The sequence below is a fragment of the Dendropsophus ebraccatus genome, chromosome 6 (assembly GCF_027789765.1).
Source record: "Dendropsophus ebraccatus isolate aDenEbr1 chromosome 6, aDenEbr1.pat, whole genome shotgun sequence".
NCBI lineage: Eukaryota > Metazoa > Chordata > Amphibia > Anura > Hylidae > Dendropsophus > Dendropsophus ebraccatus.
In genome coordinates, this window is record NC_091459.1 from 19,848,598 (window position 1) to 19,874,643 (window position 26,046).

At 45.6% G+C, this 26,046-nt stretch overlaps 1 protein-coding gene across 2 annotated transcripts in view; it reads left to right on the forward strand.

Annotated features, from left to right (window-relative positions):
• The first annotated feature begins 4,972 nt into the window (after nt 1–4,972).
• The window catches only part of OGFRL1 (opioid growth factor receptor like 1), a 27,842-nt gene continuing 6,768 nt past the window's right edge, over nt 4,973–26,046 (forward strand). The window contains exons 1-5 of one of the 2 annotated variants that reach the window (XM_069973484.1): nt 4,973–5,365; nt 18,434–18,523; nt 20,785–20,866; nt 23,750–23,828; nt 25,560–25,626. In XM_069973484.1, coding sequence (XP_069829585.1) covers nt 5,129–5,365; nt 18,434–18,523; nt 20,785–20,866; nt 23,750–23,828; nt 25,560–25,626 — 555 coding nt within the window. In that variant the 5' untranslated portion in view covers nt 4,973–5,128. The remainder of the gene's footprint in view (nt 5,366–18,433; nt 18,524–20,784; nt 20,867–23,749; nt 23,829–25,559; nt 25,627–26,046) is intronic. The other variant, XM_069973485.1, reaches the window with a different exon arrangement.

Below are 26,046 nucleotides of genomic sequence, written 5' to 3' on the forward strand. Positions count from 1 at the left end.
TGAGTAGGGATAATGTAAATCCTCTAATAAATCTCACCTGTCTAACCCAACAAGAAGTGCAGCACCACCTTATAAAACATTAAAATACATAAATAACTAGGCCCAGATGGCATCCATCCCAGGGTTTTAAAGGCATTATGTGCTGTGCTAGAAAACCCCTTATTTCTTATTTAACCCCTTCGGGACCAGGCTAATTTTCGTTTTTGCGTTTTCATTTTTTCCTCCTTGTGTTTAAAAGGCCATAGCACTTGCATTTTTACACCTAGAAGCCCTTATTTTTTGCGTCACTAATTGTACTTTCCAATGACAGGCTGAATTTTTGCATAAAGTACAGTACGAAACCAGAAAAAAATTCAAAGTGTGGTGAAATTGAAAAAAAAACGCATTTCTTTTATTTGGGGGAAATGTGTTTTTACGCCATTCGCCCTGGGGTAAAACTGACTTGTTATGCAAGTCCATTCTATGCACGGGCGGATTCCGCTCTCCGTCCAACGTGTTCATTCTTTGGACGGATGATGGAATCCGCCTGTGCATAACATGGAGTCTATGACACGGGTGGAGACATGCGCCCGCATCAGTCCGCTGGCGGGTGCCAGCTGCGGAATGCACAAAGGGTTATCCTTCGCCATTCTGCAGTGTGCACGTACCCTAAATCTGTAAGTGTACCCTGAGGTACTCTCACAGAGTTTGTAGAATTTCACGCCATACCGCCATCTCTTATTGGGACGGTACTGGCGGAAAAGACGTGTCTGGGGGGCAGCGTACGCTTTGCTACCCCCAGACACGTCACTGGATGATGAGGACGATGAGGATGAATGGAGGAACTAAGGATCCCCCATTCATCCTCACTGGCTGTTTCGGTGTCGGAGGCAATAATAATGTATGCGTCCGATACCGAAAATACCCTGGGGGCCACTTTTATATGGGGATTGGTATATGGGGTATGTAGTGGTGTAGTGTAAAACTTTATTCAATGTAGTGTAGTGTGGTGTAATGTAGTGTTTTTTACATGTTTTTTTACAGTAAGTATAAAATATAAACCTACGCCAAAAATGGTGTTGCTGATAAATGCCGCACTTATGTGCGGCACTTATCAGCAGACCGTGGCAGTAGGATATAGAAAAAAAACACCCTACGCCAAAAAGGAGGAGTTGCTGATTAGCAGCGCAATTTCCGGCGATAGGGTGCGGAAAATAGAAAAAAAAAAATTGGAAAAAAAAAACAAAAACTTTTACTACATGCTGAACATCCCTATAGTGGCTGATACGTGTATTACACTTATCAGCCGCTAGAGGGCAGCAGAGCGCAAGATCCGAAAAAAGACGACGCTGGAGCCGAAAATATCCGAAAAAAGACGCCGCTGGAGCCGAAAAAAGCCGAACGGGACATCACAGAAAAAGCCGAAGACCCGACAAGAAGAGGACGCCGGGAACCCAGAAGACGCCGATCAGGACCCCGGGACAGGTGAGTAATGTACAAATACCTGCTCTGGACCCCTCAGCTACCTAGCTGAGGGGTCCAGAGCAGGTATTTATTACTTGTGGGGACTTTGAACGCCGTGAACGGCCGGCCGTTCACGGCGATCGGGCCGGTGGTACCGTGACCACCATTACTTTTTACAGTAATGGCGGTCGATGCCGTCCTCGGACAGCACCGACCGCCATTTTTTCCGGGTCATCGGGTCACCGATGGCCCGGAAAGGTTCCGATCGCCGCTATGGGCTGATCAGCCAATAGCGGCGATCGTCGGCATGGGGGGGGGTTAACAACCCCCCATGCCGACAGGGAGAGATAGCCTGCTATGTATTATAGCAGGCTATCTCCCCCGATCGGGACCCGGACGGCCGCGGCGCCCTCTTAAAGGACCCGCGTACCGGTATGTCATGGGTCCTTAAGAGGTTAAAGTGTAACTGTTGTTTTTTTTGGTTTTTTTTTCAGAAATCAATAGTACAGGCGATTTTATGAAACTTTGCAATTGGGTTTATTTGGCAAAAATGCCATTATCTGCATTCAAAAATACTTTCCCCAGCCCCCCCCCCCCTCTCTCTCCTTCACTGCTCATTTTTAGGAAATCTTGACTAGTTTACATCAGTCAGCCCTGTCTAATCTACGGAGAGGGGAGGAGGGAGATTAGTCACCAGCAGAGAGCACAGAACAAAAGATCACACAGTGGGAGCTGTGTGAAAGCCGGTATTCAGAGGTCAGAAAGGTCATTGCTGACTTCAGAGGAGATAGCCCGGTGATGTAGCTGTAGATTAACTCTTTGTTGTCCTGTTTTGGTGCCTCATCTCCCTCCACACCTCCCCTTTCCATAGAAAACCATGAAGACAGGGGGGAGAGCTTCAAACTGCTTTTTCATGATAAAAATGCATTTTTTGGCTAATAAACCCAATTACAACGTTTCTTAAAATGGCCTGTACTATTGATTTCTGCAAAAAAATAAAATAAAATGAAACGACAGTGACACTTTAAATCGTGTCACAGATTGACCGGTGTCTGTGAAGTTCCCCCCGGCTGGTACTGCAGTAACGGCCGGATGAACATCAATTCTTTGGAATTGGAATGCGGGCACATTCGGGTGCAATTAGGCATTGCAGACAATGTAAAGTTTGGTGGGAGCCGTACTTTACATTGTCTGCACAGCCTATTTCGTGTGGCCACTATTCAATGAATAGTGGCTGCAGAAAATTGATTAGATACGTTTTTTATGCGGCCGCATTGAATCCCGGCCAGAGTGTATACAGTGTGTATATACTCTGGCCGTGATTCCACAGTGCTCAATGCGATTGGCCACTGTCAAACCTGCAAAAATGGCCGTTGTTTAATGAAAATTTAAGTTGTGTGAACGTGACCTTAATCTGTATATATGGAAAGAACACAGTACCATTTCTCCTGTCCTGTGTGATGGGTGTAATTCTGTATATATCAACATTGTAAACTACCATTTCTCTTGCTCTATTTTCAAGGTAAACAGATCACTGATCTCAGGGAGACCAGCCAAACGATAACACTGGCAGCTGCTAGTGAAAGCACTCAATGCAGTGAAATCCTAGGTGCATTGCTCCTTTACTGGCTAAATGGGAGCAATGCCTAGTAGAGCCATAGGAGAAACAGATCGCTGATCCCAGGGAGACCAGCCAAACGATAACACTGCCGGCTGCTAGTGAAAGCGCTCAATGCAGTGAAATCTTAGGTGCATTGCCTCAATAAGGCTCCACGGGCTCTTCTTTTTTTTATCCTTCTCCACACTGATGAGGGGCAACACCCCGAAACAGCTGTCTGTGGATGGATACCTGGCCTTGGTTTTTTACTTGTCATTACATTGACTTATAGGGCTACTTAATATGGTGGTTTTGGTGGTTACCTTACAGGAGCCACCCCTTGGCTGTGTCCTTCCCGAAGGGATATCTGGCTAGTCTTGTGTTTTGAGACTCTTCCACAAGGCTCTATGGGCTCTTCTTTTGCATATCTATATTCAAGGTAGAATTCCTCAGATATTATGTTAATCTGCATATAAGGACAGAACACAGTACAACTTCTCTTGTCCCATATGCTGGATGTACTCTTTTTATGTATATGGTTCCTCCATAGTACTTCTCTTGTCCTGTATTATGGATGCAATTGTCAGTATCTGCTCTTATTCTGTATATATGGACAGAACAGAAGACCTCTTTTCTTGTCCTATATGCCAGATGTAATTCCTGGTATGTGCTGTAATTCCGTATGTGGTCCCTGCACAGTACACTTTTCTTGTCCTATATACTGGATGTTATTACTAGTATGGGCTCTAATTCCATACATGGTCACTAAACGGTGCCACTTCTCATGTCCTGTATACTGGATGTAAGTCTTAGTAGTTGCTCTTATTCTCTATATGATGCACAGCGCCACTTCTCATGTCCTGTATGCTGGGTGTAAGTGTTGATATACAGTATTCTCTTCCTCTGTATATATGGACCCTGCACAGAACCACTTCTCTTGCCCTGCATACTGGATGTAATTCTTGGTAGCTGCGCTTATGTATATACAGACTCTGCACAGTACCATTCTTCTTGTTTTATATTCCAGGTATAATTCTCAGTATCTGATCTTATTTTGTGTACATGGACAGAACCCTTGACCTCTTATGTCTCATCACCCCTCACAGGCTCCCCATCAGCCGGTCCACCCTGTCACTCTCCATCATCCCTCACAGGCTCCTCATAATCATCATCCCTCACAGGCTCCTCATCATCCCTCACAGACGTCCACCATCCCTCACAGACCACCCATTATCCCTCATGGGCTCCTCATCAGGCAGGGCTCCTTATCACTCTCCATAATCCCTCGCAGGCTTCTCATCATCCCTTACAGACTTCTTGCCATCATCCCTCACAGACTCTTCATAATCATCATCCCTCACAGGCTCCCCATCATCCCTCACAGGCTCCCCATCATCCCTCACAGGCTCCCCATCATCCCTCACAGGCTCCCCATCAGGCGGTCCATCCAGTCACTCTCCATCATCCCTCACAGGCTCCTCATCATCCCTCACAGGCTCCTCATCACCCCTCACAGGCTTCCACCATCCCTCACAGGCTCCTCATCATCCCTCACAGGCTTCCACCATCCCTCACAGGCTCCTCATCTTCCCTCACAGGCTTCCACCATCCCTCACAGGCTTCCACCATCCCTCACAGGCTCCCCACCATCCCTCACAGGCTCCCCATCAGGCGGTCCATCCAGTCACTCTCCATCATCCCTTACAGACCCCCATTACCCCTCACAGGCTCCTCATCATCCCTCACAGACTCCTCATCACCCCTCACAGGCTCCGCCGGTCCAGCCCGCCCCTCCCCCAGCCTCCCCCAGCCTCCCCCAGCCTTCCTCAGCCTCCGCAGCCTCCGTCACCAGGACAAGCTCTTCTAACTAACATGAACCCAGACTTGTCCCCAAGAGTAGATCCACGTGACTTTAAGAAGTGTACGGTCACATGATGTGATGACGTCGGGCGCGCCTTACAGAGCAGGGAACTAAGCGCTACCCTCCCAGAGAGCGGATCACCTGTGTCTCCCGCGCCGGCCGCTCAGCATCAGCTGCCGGGACATGCCAGCCTCCTGTGCCGGGCACCGCTAGCAGCCGCCGTGCCGATGGGCAATCTCCTGACTGGGGTCAGCTTCAAAGAGCCCACCACCGTGGAGGAGTGCGACTCTACCTGGGAAAGCGACTCCGGAGAAGACGAGCAGGAAGACGATGAGGGGGAAGCGGAGAAGGACGGGGGAACAGGGGAGCACAAACCGTGTACTACCGGGGAGGAGGAGGAGGAGGAGAGCGCAGCGGAGCGTCCCGGAGTAACGGCGGGCGAGAGAGCGGACCCGGCCAGCCAGGTACAGTGTACAGCCCGATAGTATACCCTATACCTATACCCCCTGCCAGCCAGGAACAGTGTACAGCCCCGATAGTATACCCTATACCTATACCTATACCCACTGCCAGCCAGGTACAGTGTACAGCCCGATAGTATACCCTATACCTATACCCACTGCCAGCCAGGTACAGTGTACAGCCCGATAGTATACCCTATACCTATACCCACTGCCAGCCAGGTACAGTGTACAGCCCCGATAGTATACCCTATACCTATACCTATACCCCCTGCCAGCCAGGTACAGTGTACAGCCCCGATAGTATACCCTATACCTATACCCACTGCCAGCCAGGTACAGTGTACAGCCCGATAGTATACCCTATACCTATACCCACTGCCAGCCAGGTACAGTGTACAGCCCCGATAGTATACCCTATACCTATACCCACTGCCAGCCAGGTACAGTGTACAGCCCCGATAGTATACCCAATACCTATACCCACTGCCAGCCAGGTACAGTGTACAGCCCCGATAGTATACCCTATACCTATACCCACTGCCAGCCAGGTACAGTGTACAGCCCCGATAGTATACCCTATACCTATACCCACTGCCAGCCAGGTACAGTGTACAGCACCGATAGTATACCCTATACCTATACCCACTGCCAGCCAGGTACAGTGTACAGCCCGATAGTATACCCTATACCTATACCCACTGCCAGCCAGGTACAGTGTACAGCCCCGATAGTATACCCTATACCCACTGCCAGCCAGGTACAGTGTACAGCCCCGATAGTATACCCTATACCTATACCCACTGCCAGCCAGGTACAGTGTACAGCCCGATAGTATACCCTATACCTATACCCACTGCCAGCCAGGTACAGTGTACAGCCCCGATAGTATACCCTATACCTATACCCACTGCCAGCCAGGTACAGTGTACAGCCCCGATAGTATACCCTATACCTATACCCACTGCCAGCCAGGTACAGTGTACAGCCCCGATAGTATACCCTATACCTATACCTATACCCACTGCCAGCCAGGTACAGTGTACAGCCCCGATAGTATACCCTATACCTATACCCACTGCCAGCCAGGTACAGTGTACAGCCCGATAGTATACCCTATACCTATACCCACTGCCAGCCAGGTACAGTGTACAGCCCCGATAGTATACCCTATACCTATACCCACTGCCAGCCAGGTACAGTGTACAGCCCCGATAGTATACCCTATACCTATACCCACTGCCAGCCAGGTACAGTGTACAGCCCCGATAGTATACCCTATACCTACTGCCAGCCAAGTACAGTGTACAGCCCCGATAGTATACCCTATACCTATACCCACTGCCAGCCAGGTACAGTGTACAGCCCCAATAGTATACCCTATACCTATACCCACTGCCAGCCAGGTACAGTGTACAGCCCCGACAGTATACCCTATATCTATACCCACTGCCAGCCAGGTACAGTGTACAGCCCCGATAGTATACCCTATACCTATACCTATACCCACTGCCAGCCAGGTACAGTGTACAGCCCGATAGTATACCCTATACCTATACCCACTGCCAGCCAGGTACAGTGTACAGCCCGATAGTATACCCTATACCTATACCTACTGCCAGCCAGGTACAGTGTACAGCCCCGATAGTATACCCTATACCTATACCCCCTGCCAGCCAGGTACAGTGTACAGCCCCGATAGTATACCCTATACCTATACCCACTGCCAGCCAGGTACAGCGTACAGCCCCGATAGTATACCCTATACCTATACCCACTGCCAGCCAGGTACAGTGTACAGCCCCGATAGTATACCCGATACCTATACCCACTGCCAGCCAGGTACAGTGTACAGCCCCAATAGTATACCCTATACCCACTGCCAGCCAGGTACAGTGTACAGCCCCAATAGTATACCCTATACCTATACCCCCTGCCAGCCAGGTACAGTGTACAGCCCCGATAGTATACCCTATACCTATACCTACTGCCAGCCAGGTACAGTGTACAGCCCGATAGTATACCCTATACCTATACCCACTGCCAGCCAGGTACAGTGTACAGCCCCGATAGTATACCCTATACCTATACCCACTGCCAGCCAGGTACAGTGTACAGCCCCGATAGTATACCCTATACCTATACCCACTGCCAGCCAGGTACAGTGTACAGCCCCGATAGTATACCCTATACCCACTGCCAGCCAGGTACAGTGTACAGCCCCGATAGTATACCCTATACCTATACCCACTGCCAGCCAGGTACAGTGTACAGCCCCGATAGTATACCCTATACCTATACCCACTGCCAGCCAGGTACAGTGTACAGCCCCGATAGTATACCCTATACCTATACCCACTGCCAGCCAGGTACAGTGTACAGCCCCGATAGTATACCCTATACCTATACCCACTGCCAGCCAGGTACAGTGTACAGCCCCTAATATACCCACTGCCTATATACCTATACCCACTGCCTATACCTATACCCACTGCCTATATACCTATACCCCCTGCCAACCAGGTACAGTGTACAGCCCCTAATATACCCCCTGCCTATACCTATACCCACTGCCTATACCTACACCTCCTGCCAGCCAGGTACAGTGTACAGCCCCTAATATACCACCTGCCTATACCTATACCCCCTGCCAGCCAGGTACAGTGTACAGCCCCTATAGTATACCCACTGCCTATACCTATACCCACTGCCAGCTAGGTACACGTGTGCCCCAATATACCTATACCCACTGCCAGCCAGGTACACGTGTGCCCCAATATACCTATACCCACTGCCAGCCAGGTACACGTGTGCCCCTCTACCTATACCCACTGCCAGCCAGGTACAGTGTGCCCCTATACCCACTGCCTATACCCACTGACATCCAGGTACAGTGTGCCCCTATACCCACTGCCTATACCTATACCCACTGCCAGCCAGGTACACGTTTGCCCCTCTACCCACTGCCAGCCAGGTACACGTGTACAGCCCCGATAGTATACCCTATACCTATACCCACTGCCAGCCAGGTACAGTGTACAGCCCCGATAGTATACCCTATACCTATACCCACTGCCAGCCAGGTACAGTGTACAGCCCCGATAGTATACCCTATACCCACTGCCAGCCAGGTACAGTGTACAGCCCCTAATATACCCACTGCCTATATACCTATACCCACTGCCTATACCTATACCCCCTGCCAAACAGTTACAGTGTACAGCCCCTAATATACCCCCTGCCTATACCTATACCCCTGCCTATACCTATACCTCCTGCCAGCCAGGTACAGTGTACAGCCCCTAATATACCACCTGCCTATACCTATACCCCCTGCCAGCCAGGTACAGTGTACAGCCCCTATAGTATTCCCACTGCCTATACCTATACCCACTGCCAGCCAGGTACACGTGTGCCCCAATATACCTATACCCACTGCCAGCCAGGTACACGTGTGCCCCTCTACCTATACCCACTGCCAGCCAGGTACAGTGTGCCCCTATACCCACTGACAGCCAGGTACAGTGTGCCCCTATATCCACTGCCTATACCTATACCCACTGCCAGCCAGGTACACGTGTGCCCCTCTACCTATACCCACTGCCAGCCAGGTACAGTGTGCCCCTATACCCACTGCCTATACCCACTGACAGCCAGGTACAGTGTGCCCCTATACCCACTGCCTATACCTATACCCACTGGCAGCCAGGTACACGTGTGCCCCTCTACCCACTGCCAGCCAGGTACACGTGTACAGCCCGATAGTATACCCTATACCTATACCCACTGCCAGCCAGGTACAGTGTACAGCCCGATAGTATACCCTATACCTATACCCACTGCCAGCCAGGTACAGTGTACAGCCCCGATAGTATACCCTATACCTATACCTATACCCACTGCCAGCCAGGTACAGTGTACAGCCCCGATAGTATACCCTATACCTATACCCACTGCCAGCCAGGTACAGTGTACAGCCCCGATAGTATACCCTATACCTATACCCACTGCCAGCCAGGTACAGTGTACAGCCCCTAATATACCCACTGCCTATATACCTATACCCACTGCCTATACCTATACCCCCTGCCAACCAGTTACAGTGTACAGCCCCTAATATACCCCCTGCCTATACCTATACCCCTGCCTATACCTATACCTCCTGCCAGCCAGGTACAGTGTACAGCCCCTAATATACCACCTGCCTATACCTATACCCCCTGCCAGCCAGGTACAGTGTACAGCCCCTATAGTATTCCCACTGCCTATACCTATACCCACTGCCAGCCAGGTACACGTGTGCCCCAATATACCTATACCCACTGCCAGCCAGGTACACGTGTGCCCCTCTACCTATACCCACTGCCAGCCAGGTACAGTGTGCCCCTATACCCACTGACAGCCAGGTACAGTGTGCCCCTATATCCACTGCCTATACCTATACCCACTGCCAGCCAGGTACACACACGTGTGCCCCTCTACCTATACCCACTGCCAGCCAGGTACAGTGTGCCCCTATACCCACTGCCTATACCCACTGACAGCCAGGTACAGTGTGCCCCTATACCCACTGCCTATACCTATACCCACTGCCAGCCAGGTACACGTGTGCCCCTCTACCCACTGCCAGCCAGGTACACGTGTACAGCCCGATAGTATACCCTATACCTATACCCACTGCCAGCCAGGTACAGTGTACAGCCCGATAGTATACCCTATACCTATACCCACTGCCAGCCAGGTACAGTGTACAGCCCCGATAGTATACCCTATACCTATACCTATACCCACTGCCAGCCAGGTACAGTGTACAGCCCGATAGTATACCCTATACCTATACCCACTGCCAGCCAGGTACAGTGTACAGCCCCGATAGTATACCCTATACCTATACCCACTGCCTATACCTATACCTCCTGCCTATATCTATACCCACTGCCAGCCAGGTACAGTGTACAGCCCCTATAGTATACCCACTGCCTATACCTATACCCACTGCCAGCCAGGTACACGTGTACAGCCCCGATAGTATACCCTATACCTATACCGATACCCACTGCCAGCCAGGTACAGTGTACAGCCCCGATAGTATACCCTATACCTATACCCACTGCCAGCCATTTACAGTGTACAGCCCCGATAGTATACCCTATACCTATACCCACTGCCAGCCAGGTACAGTGTACAGCCCCGATAGTATACCCTATACCTATACCCACTGCCAGCCAGGTACAGTGTACAGCCCCGATAGTATACCCTATACCTATACCCACTGCCAGCCAGGTACAGTGTACAGCCCCGATAGTATACCCTATACCTATACCCACTGCCAGCCAGGTACAGTGTACAGCCCCGATAGTATACCCTATACCTATACCCACTACCAGCCAGGTACAGTGTACAGCCCCGATAGTATACCCTATACCTATACCCACTGCCTATACCTATACCTCCTGCCTATATCTATACCCACTGCCAGCCAGGTACAGTGTACAGCCCCTAATATACCCACTGCCTATATACCTATACCCACTGCCTATACCTATACCCCCTGCCAGCCAGGTACAGTGTACAGCCCCTAATATACCCCCTGCCTATACCTATACCCCGCCTATACCTATACCCGCTGCCAGCCAGGTACAGTGTACAGCCCCTAATATACCCCCTGCCTATACCTATACCCCGCCTATACCTATACCCCCTGCCAGCCAGGTACAGTGTACAGCCCCTATAGTATACCCACTGCCTATACCTATACCCACTGCCAGCCAGGTACACGTGTGCCCCTCTACCTATACCCACTGCCAGCCAGGTACAGTGTGCCCCTATACCCACTGCCTATACCCACTGACAGTCAGGTACAGTGTGCCCCTATACCCACTGCCTATACCTATACCCACTGGCAGCCAGGTACACGTGTGCCCCTCTACCCACTGGCAGCCAGGTACACGTGTGCCCCTCTACCCACTGGCAGCCAGGTACACGTGTGCCCCTCTACCCACTGGCAGCCAGGTACACGTGTGCCCCTCTACCTATACCCACTGCCAGATATTTCGCTCAGCCAGTCAGTGGCTGCGGTGGGACATCGCACTGATTGGCTGAGCGGAACGCCAGGGAGCCGGAGAAGCAGGTGGGAGCGTGGGCAGTTAAGGTATTAGCCTTGCAGCGGTGGGTCAAGTGGGCAGGGGCTATATTTTTGCATAGGAATGAAAATCAGCTGCAAGATCGTAGATTTATCGAAAATGACAGCTCAGAGCAGTGATGGCTAACCTTGACACTCCAGCTGTTGCAAAACTACAATTCCCATCATGCCTGAACAACCAAAGATATGGCTTTGGCTGCCCAGGTGTCAAGGTTAGCGAGCATTGCATCAGTTTTTGCTGTGGAAATCACAGTGTGAAATCTGCTGCGATGCAGTATGTGAAAAACTATCCTAAGGCCAGTTTCACACATATTGGAATTGCAGCGGATTTCACGCTGTGAGTTCACAGCAAAATCCACAGCGATTCCTGTACTGTCAGTTTGAATAGGATTACATACTTGCAGCAGAGTTTTCATCCCACTGAAAATATGTAAATGCCGGCCCCCTTAACCCACAGCAGCCTGGTGAATACATTATCTGTCCACTCTCCAGCCTGCTGGTAGGGCTCCTGGCATCATGATGTCCCGTTCAGCCAATCAGTGACACCGGTGTGGGGGCAGCACACTGATTGGTTGAGCGGGACGTCTAGGCTGGAACCCCCGAAGCAAGCCGAATCACGAAGCAGGTAATGTATAAGCTCCGGTGGCAGGGGGTTAACAGGGCGGTCTCCTGACATACTCGCAGCAGGATGTCCAGCCCGCTGCGAGTATGTCTGCCCATAGACAACACGGGGCAGAGATCCGCAGCGAGAAATTTGCTCCGGATCAGTTGTGTGTTTTTGTACCATTATTACTATTTTTACGATCTACTTTTAGAGCACCCTTGATTTAAGACCACTGTACATATGATGGGTTAAAATACATATCTTAACATAAAGCCAAGTACATAAACAGAGAATATAATTGGCTCATACGGAGGGCTTACAATCTACAAGGTGAGGGGAGGAGCTGGTCACAGTGTGGTAAGATGGCCGCAAAGCTAATGCAGGTTGTAGCCTAGTCTCAAGGAGGATTTCACGTTGCTTTTGAAGGTTTTCATTGTAGGTTGATTAGTATTTTGAATGGGGGAAGGGTAGACAGAATCTTGGAGGCAATTGTGTGAAGAGTGGGGATTGCGGCTGTGGTGGTACCGAAAAATCAGGTCAGAGATATATAAAGGGGACAGGTTGTGGCTTGCCTTGTCTGTCATGGTATGGAGTATGTGCACACTGAGCAATTATCACGGAATTCCCCGGCAAAAAGCGTGTGGAATTCCGGCCGTTTAAATGCAACATTGCTCCTTTCCATAGAACAAAATGGGATTTTCGTCTGTCTGTGCACACAATGGAATTTCCATGTGGATCCGCGCTCCGCTTGAAGAATTGACATGTCAATTGTTCAAGCCGATTGCGCTGGTGGAATTCCATATATCTCTATGGGAGTAAATTTTCTGTGTGGAATTTTGTGAGGGCAAAAAAATGTGCAGAATTCCGTGTAGAATCTGTTAGTGAAAATTCAGAGCGGAATTCGACAAGAATTGCTTAATGTGCACATACCCTAACAATGTAAAATGAATTCACTGGGCAATGGGTATCAAGGTGAAGGGATCGTGAGAGGAGGAGCGAAAGGTGGATTAGTCGGGCAGCAAGTTAGAAGAACTGTGAACCAAACTTACTTATCTAGTTGTGGTTTGTGTCAGCTCAAACCCCGAAGTGTGTCCCTGTTACGTAAATGGTGGATGGATTGTTTTGGATTGATGAATGGATTGTTTTGAGACTCTGGGGGTCTCGGTTGTGCTCACTTATGAGTCACAATGGGACCCCATTCCCTTAACCAAGAGGCTGTGTCGCACGACCAGGAATTACTGTGTAGCCCTAGAGCCATGAGTTGCCTGTAGTATACGTTCTAGGAATTGGTAAGCTCTGGCATATCCATGACGTGCCAATTCCGAGAAGCAGATGAGGCTGATGATCATAAGCTACTTTTTTCACAATGCTGTGTAACCATAAAACCTAGGCAACTAGTAATGCCGCATCTATGATGCTATGGTCTTAAAGACTTTTAGGAGATGGATCAAGAGCTTAATGCTGGGATTAAGCAAGCTTTGGCTAAATTTCCTTTAATGAAAAGTTTAAACCCCTTTAAGTGTGTTTGAGATTTGTGCAGTTTCTTGTGTATGGTAAATAGCAGTAACATTACAGTGAAGATCTTGGCCCACTATGGGTGTATTGATGTACTGAGTGTATCCTCTCCATAGAGTATCCTTCTTGGATGAGATGTGTGCCCTGTTGTGTTGACATGTCATAAGCATTGCATGCAGCCACGTAAAGAGGAAAGAACTGCTTGTCAAGTAAAGACTGATTGCCGGTACAAAAAGCAGAAGTGGTCAGATGAGGGAGGATTTATCAGTCAGGAAGAGGGGGAGCAGTGGGGCCTAGACCATCAGACACATCTCCTTAGATTCCTTACTTTGTATTGGCTGCAATTGTACATAAATCATTAAAGGGGTTGCCCCCTTTATAGTAAAATTCTTCAGTGTAGTGTATTAGTAAGTCACTCGCTGTATATACTGACAGCAGCTCCCTGTGTACCTCATAGAGCTAATATCAGATTCTTCTCCTCCAGGCTGTGCTGCCCTGCTCTGTGGTGAGTCATAAGATGGCGGACATGGAGGAGCATGTGACCATGCCCCACCCCCTGTATATGCCTATGGAGGACACTGGGGCGGGGCATGGTCACATGCTCCTCCATGTCCGCCATCTTATGGTCAGACTCACCACAGAGCAGGACAGCACAGCCTGGAGGAGGGGAGTCTGATTTTAGCTCTGAGGTACACAGGGAGCTGCTGTCAGTATATACATTGAGTACACTTACTAATACTAATACTGTACATTGAAGAATTTTACTATAAAGTGGGCAACCCCTTTAAGCAGCACTGAGTCATTAACCTGCACCGCCGCCACACTGATTGGCTGAGCGGGACGTGCACCCGGGAACCCCTGAAGCAAGTCGGATTGCGGAGCAGGTAATGTATAAGCTTCGGCCGTCCGGGGGTTAACGGGCTGGTCTCCCAACATACTTGCAGCAGGATGTACATCCCGCTGCAAGTATGTCTGCCCATAGACTTTACTGGGCAGGGGTAGGTGCCCTTGGTTTGATCACCAGTAGTAGGCTTGCTAGAAGGAAGGAATAGAGGACAACACACTTCTGGTTGCAGTGCATATGTTGCCTTTATTTCCTCAAAGGAACTGTGGTTCCTTTCAACCTGTTTTAGTGAATACTTGTATTCCCATGAAATAACAAATCTGGAATCTCTTCTTATGACTCTGTTTTGCTATTCCTTTTACTATAAATATATGGATAAATAGGCAACTGGGTGTAACTCGCTAAGCACCTGACCCTGCACTGTCTGCTTTCATTGGATAACGTGAAGGGACAGGCCCCCAGTTGATACAGTTCTAGTAATAACAGACGAATGACATAACAAAGCCATAAGAAAAGATGTTCCCGAATTGTTTTATGTATTTTTAAGATTTAGTATTTAAAACGTTTTTTAATCCAGGTACCAGTTGTTTTTTTTTACCCTCAGTATTGCCATTAACTATTTACATAGTTTTTGTTGTGAGCGTGATGCTTATTGTCTAGTTCGTCCTTATAACAGTAAGGCTGGGTTCACACTACGTTTTTGCAATCCGTTTTTTTGCAAAAAACAGATGCATATGTGTTTTTATATTGAATTCCATTTTTTTTAAAAAAAAGAATCAAAACGGATCTGTTTTTTTTAACGTACACAAAAACGTTGATCTCCTTTTTGTGTACGTTTAAAAAAACTGATCCGTTTTTTTTTTTATAATAAAAATTGAATAGAAAAACGGAGGCACACACATGCATCCGCTTTTTCCATCAGTTTAAAAAAAAAAAAAAAGGATTGCAAAAACGTAGTGTGAACCCAGCCTAAGCCTGGATGTGTGTGTAATAATTTACCTGTGCGTATTACTAGCCGAATGATAAAATTATCACTCCCCCCCCCCCTTGTAATTGCAGTTTTATGGCTATAAACATAAGCGTGTTTGCCATACTTTTTTTTTTTTTTTTTTTTTAACAACCCGAGACTTGCAAGGGAGACCAATTACCAGAAACTGCTAATGCAGACAAAATAAGTAGACTTCATCAACATAGTCTGCGCCTGGAGAATTCATGGAACACTCTGTTTGATCCTATAGATTAGGTAAGGGAATATTTGAATCACTTAACCTATTACCACCAAATTACTTGTACAATGCATAAAGAATCCAAATCCCTTAGTTCAGGATTTCAGTGATACAATATGGCATCACACGTCCGACTGAATTTGTTTCTTATTGTTGGCATATAACATTAAAACTATATAGGTGTAAGTAGGCCCTTTAGACTACAGCTCCATGGCAACATTTGGTCACCGAAGAATAGCAGTAAAACATTTTCGCGGCCTTTATGTTCCTCCATGGGGTAGAAAAGTTGCTTGACAATCCCTAGAATTCTTACAAGCTATGTCCTTCAACTTCATAGTTAGACTTTAGATTTTAGCCTGTGACGCCTGTTATCGCATATAAGGTGAAAATAATTGTTTAACCTGTCATTTAAATTTTTTTTTTTTTGCAGAAATCAGTAGTACGGGCAATTTTAAGAAACTGTAATTGGGTTTATTAGCCGAAAAATGCATTTTTATCATGAAAAAGCAGTTTGAAGCTCTCCCCCCTGTCTTCGTGGTTTTCTATGGAGAGGGGAGGGGTGGAGGGAGATGAGGCACCAAAACAGGACAACAAAGAGTTAATTTACAGCTACATCACCAGGCTATCTCCTCTGATGTCAGCACTGACCACTGAATACCGGCTTTCACAAAGCTCCCACTGTGTAATCCTTTGTTCTCTGCTGGCGACTAATCTCCCTCCTCCCCTCTCCATAGGTTACACAGGGCTCGACTGATGTAAAAGAGTCGAGATTTACTGATAATGAGCAGTGAATGAGAGAGAGGGGGGACCTGGGGAAAGTCTTTTTGAATGCAGATAATGGCATATTTGCCTAATAAACCCAATTACAAAATTTCTTAAAATCGCCTGGACAATTGATTTCTGCAAGAAAAAAAAAAACAAAACACTACAGTGACACTTTAACCCCTAGGCGACCCTGGGTGTACCTATACGCCCTGGGCCGCCTACGTGCGTTCAGAGCGGGGCCGCGCTCTGAACTGCCGCGGTCCCGGGTGCCGCATGTAGCCCGGGGCCGCGGCTATTAGCGGGCACGGTCCAATCACCGTGCCCGCTAATAAGGTAATCGGATGCAGCTGTCAAAGATGACAGCTGCATCCGATTACCTGATGCAGCCATTCCCTGGTGTCTAGTGGGGTGGATCGCTCCTCAGGGACGCTGTCCCGGAGGAGCAATCCACACGTCAGGCTCAGGCCGGGGTCTGCGCCGTAATGGCACTGATCCCGGCTCGGCACTCAATTTCTTCCGGCTGCAGCAGCCGGAAGCAATCAAAGTGCCTATCTCATTGATCTATGCTGTATATACTAGAAGTCCCCCAGGGGGAATAACCCTCACCCCAGGGGGGCTTCTAGTGTATGTGTAAAAGTAAAAAAAAAAAATAATAATAATAATTATTAATAAAAACCCCTCCCCTAATAAAAGTTTGAATCACCCCCTTTTCCCATGTTATAAATAAATAAACAAACATGTTTGCTATTGCCGCGTGCGTAATCTCCCGAATTATTAATTAATCACATTACTGATCTCGCACGGTAAACGGCGTAAGCGCAAAAAAAGTGCAAAATTGTGCATTTTTGATCACATCAAATCCAGAAAAATTGTAATATAAAACGCGATCAAAAAGTCGCATAGGCGAAATCAAGGTACCGATAGAAAGAACACATCATGGCGCAAAAAATTACACCTGACACAGCCCCATAGACCAAAGGATAAAAGCGCTATAAGCCTGGGAATAGAGGGATTTTTAGGAACGTATATTTGTTAACAATGGTTTGAATTTTTTACAAGCCATCAGATAATATAAAAGTTCTACATGTTACGTATCGTTGTAATCATAATGACTTGAGGAACATATATAACAAGTCACTTTTACCCCAGGGGAACAGCGCAAAAACACATACCCCCCAAATAAAAAAAAAATGCATATTTTTTTTTTTTTACAATTTCACCACACATTGAATTTTTTCCTGCTTTTTCAGTGTACTTTATGAAAAAATTCAGCCTGTCATTGCAAAGTACAATTAGTGGCACACAAAATAAGGGCTCTGGTGGGTCTCTAGGTGAAAAAATGCATTACAACTTTTGAAAGCAACTTGAATACCCATCTTTTGAGACTGGACTACAACCTACAGGAGGACTGTCACTCCCCGGCCCTCCAGCTGCTGCAACACTACAATTTCCATCATGCCTGGACTGCTAAAGCTTTATGGGCAATGATGGGAATTGTGGTTTTGTAACAGCTGGAGGGCCGGAGTTTGACACCTGCGACCTACAGTATCTCTGCTGCCACCGTACCGCACTGTTACCACCTGCTCCTCTCAACTACTGTCCCCCTCCTCTCACCCTGTAACTTGTAAGCCCTGTGGGCAGGGTCCTCTATGTTCCAGCCTGTCAGTTACTTTACCATTATTTCCTTGCTTTTATGATACATTTCCTTATCATATATACAGCGCTCCGGAAGTATGGGTGCCTTAGACTAGACTGGAGTGGAGTGCATTTTCACTGTGGGGGGTGGTAGTGGTCATCTTATTTTTTTAGAGTGTTCTGACAAGACATCTGTATTAAATAATTCTGTATATTACATTTCAAAGGAGAATTATCAAAACCAGTGGAAGGGAAATATGCAAGAGTTGTGGACAGCAAATAATCAGGTCAATACTTGTGTTTCATCACTGATTTCTTTCTTGTGCACTACGTCTTACAGGACGACTACAGCCCAACCGACCCGAACATCAAACCAAAGAGAAGCTTTTATGCAGCGAGAGATTTATACAAGTATCGACACCAATATCCAGTAAGAGATTCCTTGACATTTCCGTACAGCTTTGTAACCTATCCTCATTTGTAAAGTAACCGGATTTATGTGTTTTTTTTTTTTATTTTTTTTTTATTTTTTTTTTTTATCTCGCAGCCTTTCTATATGTCAAAGATAAGTGTTTGTAGCTTTTCCCCAGTCTCGTTATAGTAAATCGGCACTTAATGTAGCTGCTATATTTTTCTCTGGCAAATGGACGGTGCCTCAGATTACTTCTATAGTAGGGACCTCACCGAATGTAGAAAACAAATGGGTGGTTTTGCCATTATTAGCGAGTCATTTCTGTGATTCCTAACTTTACTAAAATTTTATATGATGCCATTCCCAATTACTGTGTCACACGAGTATGCACATGGCTTCAAGGCGCTGCTACCTAAATTATTACACAGTTTGCTTTCTGCTTTCGGAAACCCAGCTTGAGCGAGGTTGATGTTTAAGTCCATGTCTCTTTTGTCATTGAGTCGTTGTCACTCTGCATTAATGGTTAAAATCCACAGTGCTCCAAGGTTATCATCAGCATTTGGTAGCCTGCAATAACCTTGTTTTTTTAAGTTTTCCTAATCTACATATATGTTAACTGTATTATATCACTAAATTACTCAAATTTGAAAAAAACATTTTTTTATAGTTTTTGCTATTATTGAAAATGTAGGTTTTGTATATACTGAATTTCATTGTCCTCTGTATTACCCAGTATTGTGTCGGAGATAGATATAGATATCGTTATTCTTAAACATAAAAATATGAGTTTTCTCCTTCATGGCTAAAATTGCCTTTTGTTACATTTCTATATATACTTTTTTCTAACACTTCTGGTTGCTAACTGCAGCCCCCCATTGAGGATCTTAGCAGTCTTGCCTGGAGGCTTTGTGGTATTCCCAGTTTATATTCTATTCTAGCTGACTGCTTTACACTGCAGCTAAATGGTTTCTCATCATAGTCTGCAAAGCTGAACTATTAAGCATGAATTTCTTGAATTTTACTTGACTTAGAATCTTATTTAAAAAAAAAAAAAAAAGCGGAAGCACTACAAAAAAATAAAAGAGGGTTATGAATGTACCCCTAAAAAAGTTTTTATGTTTGCTGGGGGTGGAATGAATATTAAAAAAAAAAAAATGGCAGAATTACTGCCAAGATGAGATCATCACAGAAGTAGGAAGAAGAGTGATGGACAGCAGCCTGATGACATCACACTGCGAGGGATTAGGTGTGTGTGTGTAAAAGCTCCTATCGGAGGAGCGAAACATCACTGTTTTTCTCTTGTGTATTACGTATGGAATAAACCTTTCACTTGTTTTTCAACTCTAAAGTCTGGATGTGCTGCAGTCGAATTTCTTTAGTCTCTGAATAGACACCTGTGGACCAAGGTGTGACAGCAGGCACCCAGCAAGATTTTTTTTGAACATGAGTGCTGCGTGAACTTTTATATATATATATATATATATATATATATATATATATATATATATATATATATATATATATATAAATAAATTTGACATGGAGATCCCGGTGGCGTGGTCCATTATTTAGAACACCACCCGGTTGCCGTGATCAGCTCTGGTTTCTTCATGTGCACTGGAGGCGGGCCTAGTGTCCCCAGTGTATCAGAATCCCATCCCCTCAATGACACGGCCAGAATTGAGCCACGCCACCAAGGATGGATCTCGTTACGCTGGGGGGGGGGATACTGGACCTGGGCTGAAGTGCACATGAAGAAACCGGCTTTCACCACGGAAAACTGAAGGTGCAAACAAGGTAGTGTAAAGGGAAAAAAATATGAGAATTGGTACATTTTGCTTTAATACAATTTTATATATAACTTATTGCTTTAAACAGGTAATAATGACCTTATTCTTTCACAAAAACGATCCCCCTATACCAATCTAACAAAGCTTTTAGCTCTATGCACATTACCCCCCCCCCCCCCCCCCCCCCCAAGGTTACTAAAACCTAAAATGATGCAGTGAGTTTTACAGATGTTAGCAGTCATTTACAATAGGAGAGCACTGTGACTGCAAAATGCACAATATTGCTATGGAGTGTCGGCCTAAAACATGTGAACCTAGATTGCCTGAAAAGTGTATTAGGTTAATGTAAGGGGGGGGGGGGTTAACAGAAAACTCTGGGGCTACCTAGTCAACTCCAAGCATCTCCAATATGTGTTATATATCATCTTATGTGAACTTTGTGTTTGTTTGTCTTTTAATTTATATTTAAATTGTTATTTTATTTCCCAGCAGAATTATAAAGATCTTCGGTGTCAAAATGACTTGTGCAATCTGCGATTTTACATGAACAAGATCCCGTTTAAGCCCGACGGTATGTTTTCTTTACAGTTGTTTTCTAGATGAAAATTGAGTAGACAAATAGATGTTTTCCTTCCTCCCCCCTCACTTCAGAAGGAGCAGGATTTCTGTGTCCATTATGCTCTATAGAGAGGGGAGGGAACGAGGGGATGAGTGAGCACAGAGAGGAGACAAACAGCCCTGCAAAACGCAACATCCTGCAATCTTCTCTCACCATGTTCCCAGATAAGCACTGAGCAGTCTGACCCGTGAATCCAGCGTTTTATGTGCCCAGACAATCTCCAAACTGCAGGGCTGGCTCTGTCCTCTTCCTGCTCACTCATCCCCCCCCCATCCATAGGTTATAAGGGGACTCAGCAAATCTGTCTTCACTTTGCTTCTCTATAAGGCTTTACCTGATAATCAGTAGAAAAGAAGTCAGGGGGTTGGTAGGAAAACAGCTTTTTAAGCACAGAAAGGGGCTTTTTTGCCCAATTAAACCTCTTACAGAGTATTCTAAAATTGCTTGTACTATTGATTTCTGCAATACAAATTTAAATGGCAGCTACACTTTAAGTGGATTTGTCATATATGCCTATTGTAGTATCTATTGCCCCTTTAATGTAGTTTATACGTTATATAAATCACAACTGGTGGGGTTAGAGGACTCCAAAGCCAAGGGCGACCACTTTTAAAGCAATTTTGGGTGATTGTCTCAGAGTTTCACTGTGTATTTAATATCACTGTGGAAATCTGCAATGGTAATTCTGCTTTTCCATCAGGTTGTAAACAAATTCAGGCAGTGTTCCATTGTACCTATATAGGGGGAAAAAATGTGTACATATATCTCACATGCAAAGCTCATACTGATTTACGTCTTGCCATGTCCAGGCCTGACATCACCCCCGTTACTGAGGCTTTTCCGTAATGCTGGTTTAGTTGCCTAAAGCTTCTAATCATTCAATCCATTCTTCCATGGCCTGACTTCCTGCCGGCCCTGTGCTGAGCTTGTGTTTATATGCAGCCAATGAGGAGGGACGGATCAGCAGTCTGAGCTAAGAAAGTAGCGGATTTCAGACTTCCCTAGACTTTGCACCCTTAGGCCATTTTCACATCATGTCTGCTGTATGTGTTAGATAATCTCCCAGCGTAAACATATTCATAGACTCCAATTACCTGACTGAAGCTAAAAACATGTCACTCTGGCGTCTGTTTGGGAGATTTGCAAGGGTTTATGTAATTTGCTGAATTAAATAGTGCAGGATCGAGGGGAAAAAAACATATGTGGTGCTGTATGCCTCCCCCGCTTACTTTACATATGCTCGGATGTTTTGCTCTTTCATACTTTACAAGTCTTCATTACGGCATGCCAACAATGCAATGTTGTATGTAAGTGCACAGGTCAGTCAATCTCCATTAAAGGGGTACTCAAGCCAAAATCTTTTAAATCAACTGGTTTCAGCAAGTTATATAGATTTGTAATTTACTACTTTTTAAAAATCTCAAGTCTTCCCATACTTATCAGCTGAAGTATGTCCTGCAAGAAGTGGCGTTTTCTCTCCAGCGTGACACAGTGCTCTCTGCTGCCACCTCTGTGCAGCAGAAAATCCCCATAGAAAACCTCTCTGGACAGTTTGTGACATGGACAGAGGTGGCAGCAGAGAGCACTGTGTCAGACTGGAAAGAAAACATCACTTTCTGCAGGACATACAGCAGCTCATAAGTACTGGAAGACTGGAGATTTTTAAATGGAAGTAAATTACAAATCTACTGTATTTTCCAGCGTGTAAGACGACTTTTTAACCCTGAAAAATCTTCTTAGAAGTCGGAAGTCGTCTTAAACGCCATGTATGGTCGCCCCATACGGTGGGGGAGCTCAAAAATGGCCGCATCACCACCGTATGGGGCGACCATTATAAAAATAAAAAAAGTTAATTCAGCTGTGATCCGTTCCGGCAGCCGCACGTCTCCTGTCTCCTGTACTCCTTGGGGAGTATGACAGAGGCTCAGGAAGTTCTTGAAGCCTGTCATTCTCCTGAAGCTCTCCGGGCAGCCGAGTGTCTCTGAGCTCTTCCGACGAGACGCTCGGCTGCTTGGGAGAGCTTCGGGGATCTCCGACACAGGCAGTGTGCATCACACTGCTGGGAACGGGACAGGAGACGCCGCTGCCATAACGGGTCACAGGTGAAGTAAACTGCTGCGGGCTGCGGTCAGGCAGGGGTTAACATTTTCTGGTGTATAAGGCGAACCCCTGACAATCTTCTTAAAAGTCAGGGGTCGTCTTATACGCCCAGTCGCCTTACGCCGGAAAATACCCTATATAACATTCTGAAACCAGTTGATTTAAAAGAAAAAGATTTTTGCTGGAGTACCCCTATAAAGAAATAAATGTGAGGACAGGTTCTCATCGGCATCTTTGGTTCCCCCATCACAGATTCTGCCAAAAACTCCGGACAGAATAGCGCGATATACAATGCTGTCTGGTCCAGTATAATGCCAGGCACCATTACAGAAGCCCCATTATAGCCAGTGGGGTCCGTCAGTGGGAGCCATTGGTGTCCACCTTGCAGCAAATCCGGCACTGTCATTGTTTTTCTATTTTGATCCTATGGTAATGGTACATATAAAAGTACGTATAAAAGTTACGTATAAATGCAATAATAGTATCAATGTCTTGGGGGTGCTTCATATGATTTTGCTCCTCTCTGCTGACTTTTTTGTTACGAAGTCTAGCTATACAGGTCTGTGCATCTTGCGAAAGACTTACAAACTTACCAGAGGATGTTGCCATACAGAAGGTAACCTTTCACATTGCCTTTAGGTATATGTACTTAATACTCATTGTATTTTTTTTTTATCTTTGTATACAGTCATCATAGTTTCAATGAATCTTTTAAACCTATTACTACATTTTTAGGTGTGTATATTGAAGAGATTTTAAATAAATGGAAAGGTGACTATGACCGCTTGGAACATAATCACACTTACATACAATGGTAGGTATTAGACTCTACTAGATAAGAAATCAACTGGAAAATGTGCTGTCAGTTTTGTATTCAATCCAAGATATTTCTTTTTCAATTTCCCGTTATTGAAGGTGAGGGTGATCAAATGAATCAAGTTTGTAAAATAAAGAAAATTATACGTTAACCCCTTGGTGTACAATTTACTGTTCTGTAAAGGTTATTTTTGTAGCGGAAAAAAAAAAAAGCCAAAATGACATGCGGTTAGGCTTTTGTAAAGCTCAGATTGATGGCTTATTGTCAGTATTAGATCAGTGAGAGTTTAGCTCCTGGCTCCCCACTGATCAGCTGTTTAAAGGCGCTACAACACTTATTCTAGTGTTACAGCCTCTTCAGTTCATACATATGTTTATACTTTGAGTCGCTGTAACATTTGTAGCAGTTCTGCAAGGTAGACTATGTTCACACAACGACCTTACCCTTTGGTCATATTTCGACCATGATGCCAATTGGTAGCAGTTAGGGATGGTCCAAACCTGCCGAGGTTTGGGTTCGTACAGCGGGAGGATCGCACGGAGCGGCCAGACAGCGGGAATCTGATGCCGAGCGTTCGGTTTCATACGAACCCGAACCTCGGCAGGTTCGGACCATCCTTAGTAGCAGTGTCACTTCTGGCATCTCTTGCACTTTAAGGCTATGTTCCTACATAGTATTCTTGCTCGGTATTTTGAAACCAAAACCAGGAGTAAATTGAAAACCCACAAAGGCTATGTTCACACACTGTTGCAATTGAGTGGATGGCCATCATTCAATGGCAAATAGCAGTAGCCTTTTCAAAACAATGGCCGTTGTTTAAAAACAACGGCAATTATTTGCCATTAAGTGGCCGGCCATCCACTCAATTTCAACATTATGTAAGCCTAGCCTTTGTGGGTTTTCAATCCACTCCTGGTTTTGGTTGCAAAATACTGTGCAGGAACATAGCCTCGTACTGTTAGCCTATTCTGAGAACAGGCCACCATTTTTTTTTTAAGTGTCACTGTCATTATAACTTTCAAAATTTAAATCAGCAGATGTGAAATAAAGGCTGTTTGCAATATACATTTGTTGTTGTTATCATGCTGTAAAAAAAAAAAACTATACTTACCAGAAATCCAGGTCCAGTCTCCTGAAAGCATATCTTCTAGTCTTGTGCTGGTTTAAAAAAAAAACAACACAGGCCAGTACAGAGAGTCAGGGTTCAATGTGTCCATCAATCACATGACTGCCTTCTCTTTGTGAGTGTAGATGTAATACAGGACTTCCTGTGTTTAGACTCTTAAAAAAAAAAAAGGATTCTGAACACAAGAAGTGCCGTCTTTTCCATGGTAACTAAAAAAGAAAAAAAAATATGAATGTAAATTACAAACTTGCTTTATATCACATCTACTGTTGATTTAAATTTTGAAAGTTTTATAAGGACAGTGACACTTGGATAACCCCTTTAATTGTTGGGGGCCTAAGGTTTAAGAGTCCAGGAGTTAAATAATCTCATACTGACATTTGTGCTTTCCTTTGCACCTGTATGTAGCACACCCCAATATTTTAATATGCTAAGGTACCTCTATTTCTGCCAGCCTAATGCCCAAAACAGCAAATGTCTTTGTAATATAAAGGTAGACCTGCTGTGGAATATCGCTGTATTTTGTTATCAGGTGTCACCCCCCACTTTTTTAGCGTAAGGATTCAGGTGATATCACTAATGCTATGATGCGTTTCTTGCAGGCTTTTTCCTCTTCGAGAGCAAGGCTTAAATTTTTATGCTAAGGAGCTGACCTCGTATGAAATCGAGGTAAATCCGGCTTTGTATTAATATGAAAAGCTGTTTTAAATACTTTCTGCTAATTGATTCTTAATAAAGATGAAAACAATAGAAATGCTGAATTTTATCAGTGTTCCGTCGTGAAGACAACTTTTGTCGTGAAAGCTACTTTTTCTTTAAAAGTAAAGGATCAATTGTTGAAAGAGAAGATGAATTCATCGTAACAGCGGATGGCTGTTCTAATGGATTCTAAGGCGACATCTTTCATGTTCTTAGAAGTTCTTGTACCACAACTAATAATACATCAAGCAGGAAAAAAATATTAGACGATCAGATGACAAGGAAAGCCTCATTTATTGTCACCTCTGTGCCAAGTGTAATAAGCCGTCTCTTTCTTTATGACGGCTTGGCGCCTCTTTGGAAAACTAAATAGTGAGGTTTACGAGTCAA